The sequence below is a fragment of the Camellia sinensis genome, chromosome 14 (assembly GCF_055761805.1).
Source record: "Camellia sinensis isolate YWXY chromosome 14, ASM5576180v1, whole genome shotgun sequence".
NCBI classification, from domain to species: Eukaryota; Viridiplantae; Streptophyta; class Magnoliopsida; order Ericales; family Theaceae; genus Camellia; species Camellia sinensis.
Window position 1 is genome coordinate 42,071,341 of NC_138974.1, and position 11,340 is coordinate 42,082,680.

Here is an 11,340-nt window from a genome sequence, read left to right on the forward strand (position 1 = left end):
TTAATATTTAATTTGTAATTAAATGGAGTAGAATGTGGAAGTTGACTATATATATATTTTAGTATGTAATAGGACAAGAGATCCACCTGAAAAGCAAAACAAAACCTATATATGAACATAATTTTATGACCTAGCTTTTCAATTATTTATTTATTTGATTAAGATTGCAATATTTTATAAATTAAACTGTCGTTTTGGCTGAGTAAAGTGGTTATGGGTGTTTAAACGCCAACCGCAACTTAACCCAAAACCATCAATGTAAGGAAGACCTAATCACTATTAAAAAACATATCAATGCATCATTAATTATTTTTTTAGAGATGTTATTATCTGGTGTCAAAACCCTAACCTAACCCCAAATTTATGTACACATGAAACATCATCAACCCTAAAATCTTCATTACCTTAGCAATTAGAAATTAGAAATTCCAACATACATATCAATTATACGATCATCTATCTCACTCTGATAAGTCATTATTGATTTTGTTAATATGACAATATGTGATGGATATAAGCAGAGAGTGTAACAAATAATCTGCACTCCCTATTTCATTGGACTTAATTATTTAATGATTGATTTTATCAAGACGATATCACCTAAACGATTGTATATATATTGTCAATCCCTTAATATTCTACAAAAACATTTAGAATTGGCTAGAAATCCTACGTACCCAAAATTCATGTCCTCGTGCTCTTAATGCTCTTCCAAACCTTGCCGATAAAAAAAAAAAAAAAAAAATTCAAAACACGAGAATATTAAAAAAATGATCGTGCAACTATAGGCTATTATTTTTTGATGAGGTTAATAATATGAGTACTTTTTAACAAAATTTCAAAACTTTTGAATTGTGTACATTTTATAATAGTATCCAATGGAGCCAATATACTCAATTCACATTTCTTGTGAGAGATAAGCATCTTTCTCTAGGACATCTCTTATCAGAGAAAATATCATTATTTTACAAGCCAAATGGGCCATGAATACAGTATGCTTTGATGTTATATATAGTGGGTAGTTGTTCTTTCCACATCTCTTTAATTCCACACACACATATTCATATTATAATATATATACATCTATAATACATGCTTTTAAAATCTTGCTTTCCTTAAAAATAATTTTATTTTCAGTTTGTTGGAAGACCTCAAAACATCTGTGAATGAATGCTATGACTTAGTTACTTGAAAAAACAGAAAAAAACTAATCTCTTAATTAATCAATGAGGAAAATCACTACCAAAGTGAGGTGTGTTTTGTCAATTAGTAACTTGTCTTCTTCTATATGTCTGGCTATGCCGGCCATGCTACTGCATTAAACAATTCACCTTAAACATCTTCTTATCAAGTGACCATTTCTTTCTTCATCCATCCTAATTTTTTTTACAACATCATTGCATCGAATTTTTTGCTTTATTATGTAGGGTATCCTATACCAGTTTAAGCGCATCAGACTAAGCCTTGCGGTCCGTGACCCCAAGATATGCGTTTGTTGGCTAGGAGATTCGAACCTGAGACTTAGGAAGGAATAAACCTCCAAGCCCCAGTCGTCACCCACTACCCCAAGGTATGCGTTTGTTGGCTAGGGGATTCGAACCTGAGACTTAGGAAGGAGTAAACCTCCAAGCCCCAATCGTCACCCACTAGGCCAACCACCTGTAATTAATCATAATTATCTAAATTAAAATATGATGTCCTGTCATTTTACCTTCTTGATATAAAATCACTACATCAGATTTGATCTCAACTAATAATATTCAATCTAGTCTAAGAAAATTGAGATCCAATGATCTATCTTTTTACGTTCTCAATGCATGATCATTATATCAAATTTAGTCAGCCAAATTTAACAAAATTGAGATGTGATGTCCAGATTTTTTATCTTCTTGATGCAAAATTACTGCATCAGATTAGTCTCAAGTAATCATAAACCGTCAAGTCCAATAAAATTTTGTTTGGGGTTAACTAAAAAAAAGTTACTTTTTGACTAAAATAAGCTTAAAATAAATAAATAAATAAAAATTGGAAGAGCTAAAAAAATTACTATAAATTTTTAGGAGAAAAAAAAAAGAGTACACTTTTTCACTATATAAAAAAAAAAACCAGCTTTTTAATAATTTTCAAACACATCAATTTTTTAGATTTAAAAAAAAAAAAAACTAAAAATTAATTTAAAAGCCAAGGCCAAACTAATCCTGAGATCTAAATATCTCACTCTTTTTATTTTTCTTTTTACTTTTTTCAAAAAATTAAAGTTCTGAGAAATTAAAAATTAAAAATATCTTTTATTAATTTGACATGATTGGTAGAACCCGAATTATTATAGTGGACTAGGACCACCACCATTCGTCATCCACACCAACTTCACCTCCAAATATGGCCTGCACCCCTCCTTTATAACCTCCCACCACAACCTCATTCATTCCCCCTCCTCCTCCTCCTCTCTCTCTCTCTCTCTCTCTCTCTCATATCCATCTCTCACTCTCTCTCAAATCCAAGTATTTTAAAACCATGATGAAAGGAGGCTTTCAAGTAGTCCATGGTGCTCTTGACTTAATCCAACCCCATGAGCAATGGGACTACAATCATGTCCCATACCCAACTGTTACTGCCAACCCCTTTCCAAGATCAATGGTCGAAAACAACTGCACCAACTCAGAGAAAAACGAACTCTCCATGTGGGTCGAACATGTCACAAAGCAACTCATCGAAGACTTGCCAGAAACCGGCTCCGAGAGCTTCCAAGCCGACACAACAATGGTGTTCGACAACAATAATATCGTTCCAACACCATTGTTAGCCGAGTTCAGACCCAGAAAGATCCCAAAAAGGCCATATTTTGACTCCCCAGGCGAGCAAATCCGATGGCTTGGTGATGATCAAGCCAACTTCAATGAAGGATCTAAAGGGTTGAGTAGGTTAGATGAGCAGGGTTTGAGTTTGATCACACTTCTTTTGGAGTGTGCTGTTGCTATATCAGTTGATAATCTTGGTGAGGCTCATAGAATGTTGCTTGAGTTAACGCAAATGGCTTCCCCATATGGACCCTCTTGCGCTGAGAGAGTTGTGGCTTATTTCTCTAAAGCCATGGCTAGTAGGGTTATCAACTCATGGTTAGGGATTTGTAGCCCTTTGATCAACCATAAGAGTGTCCACTCCTCATTCCAATTCTTCAACAACATCTCTCCTTTCATCAAATTTGCTCATTTCACCTCCAACCAAGCTATCTTAGAGGCTTTTCATCGCCACGATAGGGTTCATATTATTGACCTCGATATCATGCAAGGCCTTCAATGGCCCGCGCTTTTTCACATCCTCGCCACCCGCCTAGAGGGTCCACCGCACGTCAGAATGACCGGTATGGGGTCCTCCATCGAGCTCCTGATCGAAACAGGCAAGCAATTGTCTAGTTTCGCTAAGCGGTTAGGGTTGTCATTTGAATTCCACCCAATTGCAAAGAAATTTGGTGATATTGATATATCGATGTTGCAAATTAGGCGAGGAGAAGCCATAGCGGTGCATTGGTTGCAGCACTCGTTGTACGATGCCACAGGACCCGATTGGAAGACAATGAGACTCCTCCAAGAGTTGGCTCCAAGAGTGATAACATTGGTTGAGCAAGACATAGCTCATGGAGGGGCTTTCTTGGACCGGTTTGTCGGTGCTCTTCATTACTACTCCACCATTTTCGACTCTCTTGGAGCTGTTTTGCCTAGCGATGATCAAAGCCGCCATCACGTCGAGAATTGCTTGCTCTATAGGGAGATTAACAATATATTGGCGATAGGAGGACCAGCTCGGAGTGGGGAGGATAAGTTTAGGCATTGGAGGAGTGAACTTGCAAGGAATTGCTTCATGCAAGTCCCAATGAGTGGGAATTCTATGGCCCAAGCACAACTTATACTTAATATGTTCCCTCATATTCATGGCTATAGCCTTGTGCAAGGAGATGGCACACTTAGGCTAGGTTGGAAGGATACTAGCTTGTTCACCGCTTCTGCCTGGACTTCACACGCTTCCAGATAAATAATGGGATTTTGAATTTCTGATACTAATATTCATTGTATATCAGCATGTCTGATATCAGTTGATATATGTTTGTATTGTTGAGCAATTTGTGTGTGTGGTTTTTTTAAGGGTGAAGTTTACTCTCTCAAACTAGAGATAAGCCATAAGGACTGTGTAGATAAATAGATCATTGGGCATTCAAAGAAAGCCAAAATGAAGGGTCTTCAGTCGTTATATATATGTTAATTTCTATTGTTGCATCCCTTTGTCCATTGCTATTGTCCCAAGCCAATCCTAAATTCCATCCCTTCTTGTTTATATGTTGACTGTCATTGTTTGCTTAGTAAATGAAAGCATCTATCTACAGAAGTTCTGAGTGTATGTGTGTGTTCATGCGCTCGTGCAAGCTGGTTTTCATATTTGTGCCCTAAATTTAGTTAGATTTTTTTTTTTTTTTTTTTTTTTTTTGGTGCACAATAAATAATTGAATGAGCGGCTAATGTTATTTTCTTAACCCCCAAAAGAGAAATTAAAAAAAAAAAGAAGAAGAAGAAAAGAAGAAGCATATCTTCTTGCAAAGTTTTAATTTACTACTAATTAATTAGCCAATGTAGCTATTCTATATTAATTAACTAGTAGTTGACCCCTGCTGTACACCGGTTCATTTTTTTCTTTTTAAAGAATATTTTATAAAATAAAATAAAATAATTTATATATGTCTCTATATAAATTAGTTTTAGAAATATGTTGCAATGTATGTATTACAAAAGAATAATATATTTTTTTTATCAGTAAAAAAAAAAAACTTTATTGATGATTAAAAGAGATACACCAATAATACATTAATAAAGAAAAGGTAAGTGTAAAAAGCATCATAGCTAAACATACTCATCCCAACTAAGTTGATACCAATATGAAAGTCCAATCACATGCTAGCAACAAGTCAAATTTGGTGAGGAGCCAAATAGAAACAGAGACAAAGGGAGGAAAAAAAAACAACCCAACCAAAAACAGAAACACAGCCAAGCCTGAACTCACCAAGAACAGACCACACAAAAAGCACACCACAAACTGCTTAATGTACAATGACAGATGAGCAAAGTACTGAGAGGTCTCCACACTGGCACCAAACCATACAGTAGCAGTAGCTGCAACCATATAGCAACAGCAACACCTATTCATCAGCATCAAAACAAGTAGCTATACAGAACAGCAAAACCAGCAAGCATTTACAAGCTCAACCACACAGGGATGGTGAGAGACTGTAGACACCCCATTTTTGACCGTCCTCAAGATTTTGACGTCACCGTTTGAACACTCGGTGATCATCCTTATTTGTGTTCGCCTTGAGTTCCCGGAGGTCTCGGCTACGCGCCTTGCTTCAAGATCTCTCGACTCGACTGTTTTGTGTTTGATTTTGCACCAAACACTTATGTTTTTGCTTTGGAGGGCAGGGAATGGCTTGTTGGCCATCCCCACACTCCACCGGCCATGGCTTGAGGCCATCGGCTATGTTTTGTTGCCATCGGCCAAATGTTTGGCCGACCGGCACTCTAGATGGTCGACCGGCCATATATTTTGGTCAAATTGCATTTTTGGCTGGCCGACCACTGTTCATCTACTTTTGCAGATATTTTTATGCCAGCTGTGCTAGCTGGCATACACTTTGCTCCTCTCCATACACGTGTATGGAGGGATCTCCCTCTTGACTAGCTTGTTTGGAAAGCTTTACAAGAGGGATTGTCTATAAGAGGGAGCCTCTACTCCTTCCATTAGGGTTACAAAAATTTTCAGAGTTTTGAGTTTTAGGGTTAGGGTTTGTTCATACTCTATCTCTATATCTTTCCCTCTCTTGAGTGTTTTGTGTGTGTTTTAGTCTTAGTTTTGTATACAAACACCTACCATTACACCATACCTTAGGTGCTGAGGCATAAGGGGCTTGTTCTTGGAGGTTTTGGACTGGTTTGAACCTAAGGAAGCTGCTGGTCTTCCATTTTTGAAGAGGGTCTACAAGTGTAACAATCTTACCCTTTTTTTTCCATTTTTGCATAGCTTTTTCACCTATCTTGCAACTGTTTTTAGACTTTGTGTATAACATATAAAAGTCTTGTTTTTGCTTGCTCTAAATAGTTGTTTAAGAGTGTTTTGAGCTTTGGGGTTGTTTGACCCCCTCTTAGGGCTTGTTTGGCCCCATTTTGTGCCATTTTGGTTGAGCTCCGGGACCACCTTGTTTGGACCTCCTCACCACTGAAATCTTGAGGGATTTCAGTGGTGAGGATGGTGTCTTGAGGTCCTACGAAGGAGAGGGCCACCCCCTCTCCTTGTTATTTTTGAAAAGGGCCATTTTAACCTCTTGAGTGAGCATCTTATTTAGGTTCATGTTGGCCATATCTTAGCTGCTATTTAGTGTTATTTTGCCATGCTATAGCACTGTTTTATGTTGGTTTAGACACATCATACTTTCCTTGCATACATGTCTTGTAATGTCATGATTTGCCTTAACATGTGCCTAGCATTTAGCCTATTATGCTTACTTGTTTTGGCCTAGCTTTGTAAAGCTTTTGTGCTTGTTTTAGCATGCTTAAGTTCTATTTTTGGTTGTTTTGGTCGACCATGACATGCTTAGTATAGCCACCTTGCATTTTGACTTGTTAGCCTTGGGTGTGTGAGTGTGGAGCATGCTTTACTTGCTTTGTTTCAGTGGTTTGGAACCATTTGCCATGTCATTTCAGTCCTCATGGTATGCTTGAATGCTTACATTTGATGCCCCTTTAATGTGTTAAGAGGTTGGTGTTTCATGCTTCATGTTTGTGCTATTGTGTATGCCTTTAGGATTAGGTCATTTAGATGCCATCTAAGTGGTTCTTAGGGCTTACTTTTGCATGATTTAGGACTGTTTTGGTTCATTTTGGCCATTTGCTTCGTGTGTCATATGATCATATTTTAGGTCCTTGGGCTTGGTTGCATGCCTAGCTTGCATTGGTAGGTTGATTTGGCATCATTTCCTACATGTTCTCAAAACTTATTATGTATGCCATATGCCCATGGTTATTCCCTTTTAAGTGTGCTTAAAAGTTGCTTCTTGATGCTTAAGTGTTTAGGCCTTAACATGTGCATGCTTGTGTGTGTTTTGCTTCTTATTTCCATAGCATTTGGCCACTGTTTTGGGCCTAATAGAGAGCTGTCCAAATTAGTGTAAGTCCCTCATTTGCATGTTGTGGCATACTCACCTTGTGTGTTGATTGCATACTTGACTTACCATGTATTGTTGTTGCATGTTTAAGTGACACTTGCATTTGGCACGCATTTCCTTGACTAGGTTGCATAATATGTTGCATGCCTTACACACTTGCATGATTAGATCACATCTTGCATATTGATCATTAGCATAGCTATTACATGCTTGCATGCTTGCTAGCTTAGGTTATTGTCACGACCCAAACCCGGCCCTATGGGTTTAGCACCGTAACCGGCCAGTAATCCGAGATTACTGAAGGCCTGCTTAACAGTAATACAGTAAAACAGAGTACAGGGCCTGGCGGAAGCCAATACAGTAATTAAACAATGTCCAATGAGCTGTGACAGTCTGTATGCCAAAAAGATTTTTCATGCATTCATACATATACAAACAGTACAGTCTATACAAAATTTACAGTCACACAGTACAGGGACCTAATCCCTTGATAACAGTACAGTTAGCAACTGACAGTCTATACAGTAATCCAAACAGTATGGAGACAGACGGGGGAAACAAACAAAACACCCCAAAGCCATAGCATGGCAACTCGGAACCTCGCAGTGAGGCACAAAGGCTGGCTTGACAAAACTGGAGTCTAACCCACACTCCTAGCTTCGATCTGGTGGCTGAGCACCTACATATATATATAAACAGTGAGCTAAAGCCCAGTGAATAACATAATGCGTAAAGAGGTTTAGAATGAATGTCCTTACGGTAATGAAAACAGTTCAATTCAATCAGTATTTCAGTTGTTCAGTACAGTAAACAGTCATATGTGGTACATCCATTAGCATAACAGTAACAGTAGGTCTTAAAAGACTGAACAGTAATGATGGCCATCAGTCAGTAAACAGTAGTGGCTCCACGAGGGAACCGACAGAGATCTCTGTAACAGTAACAGTAACAGTAAACAGTAGGTACTAAAGATGCCACAGTACAGTTCAGAAATAAAGGACATACATTCATTCAGTAATACCAGTTCAGTAAACAGTTCAGTTCAGTATTCAAAAGATATCAGTTGAACATATTTTTACACAGTTGTTACTCACAGAGTTCGGGCTACAGTAAGCTAGAGCGTGTCTCCCCAGTCGCCAACCCTACACAGTTAACAGATTGAACACACTAAGCTACGCAGTTGGGAAAGTAACAACTTAAACCCTAATTTGCCTCGGTGTGTTCTACATCTATATCCTCAATAAGATGCCTTAAACTAGGTCTAAGAATGCCTAGAATGGAGTGGGGATGCAAAGATGCACATTTAAAAGCATTTTCAGAAAAACAGAGTCCCGCTCGAGCGCATGTTTCCCCGCTCGAGCGGACATGCAACAAAGGTACACGCTCGAGCGTAAACTTTTCCGCTCGAGCGTACTGTAAAAGTACTGGATGGGTGAAATCTCCGCTCGACGCCCGCTCGAGCTTGAGACATGACTCCGCTCGAGCGCCCAATCCTCCGCTCGAGCGGACTGCAAAACAGTGCAGAGAGATGCTGGTTGCTCGGATTCCACGCTCGAGCGTAACTTTCCCCGCTCGAGCGGAAGTGCGAAATCTGGAAAACCCAGATTGCACCTCCAAGCTCAAACTCAAGTTTAAATGCATCAAAACCGATCCTCTTGGGCTCATTTTCTGGAAAAAATTTATAAACACATAGAATAACGTGGTTCAAAGCTCAATTTGAGAAATCAAAGCCCAATGGTGTTTAATTCAAACCCAATTTCAAACCAATTTCAAATCATTTTCAAGAACAATCTTCAAACATGACATGCATGATCTTAAATCATTTTCAAAGCTTTAATGCTGTTTCAAAAGAGCTCAAGCCTTCAAAAACAAGATGAACTCATGGAGTATGACCAAAAGATGGACATGCATGTGAGGTATGATGAACTACCACCTCAAAACTTCAATATATGTACATGCATGCAACACTTAAGCTTCAATTCAACAACAATGAACCAATTCATGACTTAGTTCTACAATGAAGCATGAATCATGCAAGAACAACTCAAAGACACCATTAAGATGATGAATGATCTACCTTAGGTGTAGAATTAGAAGTGAGGGAGCTCAAATATGCAATCTCCTCAACAATTTCTTCAATTTCCAAACAATTCACAAGCAAAATTGAGATGAAATCAACTCCTCAAGTCTCTCTCTCTCTAAGGTCGGCTAGAACAAGAAGAAATGGCTGATGAAATGTTCTTCAAGTGTGTACATAAGGCTCAAGTGTGTGTATTGAGTGGGCCACTAAGGGTGGCAATTTGGTAATTAAGCCTAACTCTTTAATTAGCTTATTTAATCTAATTTAATCATACCTAATCACTTTTTCAATGAATGTACCATAAAAGTACATTAATTATGAGGATCATAAAACACTAACCAATTTCCGGTTCGGCCGCCGATAAGGCCTTCAATTAATAGTTTAAACATAAAACACGAACAGATCAAACAAACAGTCAACAGATAAAATGCAATTCAAACAGATGTATTCACTCAATTCAGTTTCAATTTCGGGCAGTCAGTTCAGTACCTTAATCAGTTCAATTCTCAGTCAGTTATCAGTCATTATTAGTTCCGTTTAATAGTAATCGGTGATTATCGGTAATCAATCAGTCATTAATCAGTAAACAGTATGAGGGTTGTTACAGTTATGTGCCTAGCATACTTGTCTTCATGTTCATATTGCATGCCTAGTGTCACGACCCAAACCCGCCCCTATGGGTTTAGCACCGTAACCGGCCAGTAATCCAAGATTACCGAAGGCCTGCTTAACAGTAATACAGTAATACAGAGTACAGGGCTTGGCGGAAGCCAATACAGTAAATAAACAATGTCCAATGAGCTGTGACAGTCTGTATGCAAAAGACTTTTCATCCAAATATATACAGTCAGACAAAACAGTATGTACATATGTATAATCATTCAGTTCGGGGACCTAATCCCTGTTAAACAGTACAGTACAGTAAACAAAACAGTTACAGAGACAGAAGGGGGAACTAAAACATCCCTAAGCCATAACTTGACAGGCTCGGAACCTCGTATTGAGGCACATAGGTTGGCTCGACAAAACTGGAGTTTACCCCGACGCTCCTAGCTGCGGTCTGGTGCCTGGACACCTACATATATCTATGAGTAGTGAGCTAAAGCCCAGTGAATAACACAATGCGTAAAGGGGTTAAGAATGAATGTCCTTACAGTAACGAAAACAGTTCATTAAATCAGTATTTCAGTCGTTCAGTCAGTGCAGTCATATGTGGTACATCCATTAGCATAACAGTATAGTAAACAGTAGGCCTTAAAGGACCGAGCAGTAAATGATGGCCATCAATCAGTAACAGTAGTGGTTCCAACGAGGGAACCGACAGAGATTTCTGTAACAGTAACAGTAAACAGTAGTTGCTAAGGATGCCATAATACAGTTCAGAATATAGGACATACATTCATTCAATTAACAGTAACAGTTCAGAAAGCAGTACAATTCAATTGTTCAGAAGATAATCATTTTGAACATATCTTTACACAGTTGCTACTCACAGAGTTCTGGGCTACAGTAAGCTAGAGTGCGTCCCCAGTCGCCAACCCTACACAGTTACAGATCGAACACACACTAAGCTACACAGTTGGGAAAATAATAACTTAATCCCTAATTTGCCTCGGTGTGTTCTACATCTATATCCTCGTTAAGACGCCTTAAACTAGGCTTAAGAATGCCTAGGATGAGATGAGGATGCAAAGATGCACTTTAAAAGCATTTTCAGACTTTTCAGAAAACAGGGGTTACGCTCGAGCGTAGATCACTCCGCTCGAGCGGATATGCAGACAAAGGTTTCCGTTCGAGCGTATACTTACCCGCTCGAGCGTTCTGCAAAACAGTCAAAAGTGCTGGATAGGTGAAAATCACGCTCGATTGGGCGCTCGACACCCGCTCGAGCATGAGACACAATGTCCCGCTCGAGCGTCAATTATTCCGCTCGAGCGGACCTCAAAACAGAACAAAATGCTGGGAGCACGATTTCCACGCTCGAGCGCCAGTCACCCCGCTCGAGCGTGAGTCCAAATTCTGGAAATTCCAGATTTGAACCTCAAGCTCAAAACCA

At 38.8% G+C, this 11,340-nt stretch overlaps 1 protein-coding gene across 1 annotated transcript; it reads left to right on the forward strand.

Moving 5' to 3' along the window:
- The first annotated feature begins 2,165 nt into the window (after positions 1–2,165).
- LOC114319429 (scarecrow-like protein 23) lies at positions 2,166–4,277 on the forward strand. Its single transcript, XM_028266442.2, has one exon. It carries the CDS (start codon positions 2,515–2,517, stop codon positions 4,027–4,029), a length of 1,515 nt encoding a protein of 504 aa, XP_028122243.2. The 5' UTR covers positions 2,166–2,514; the 3' UTR covers positions 4,030–4,277.
- The last annotated feature ends 7,063 nt before the right edge of the window (positions 4,278–11,340 follow it).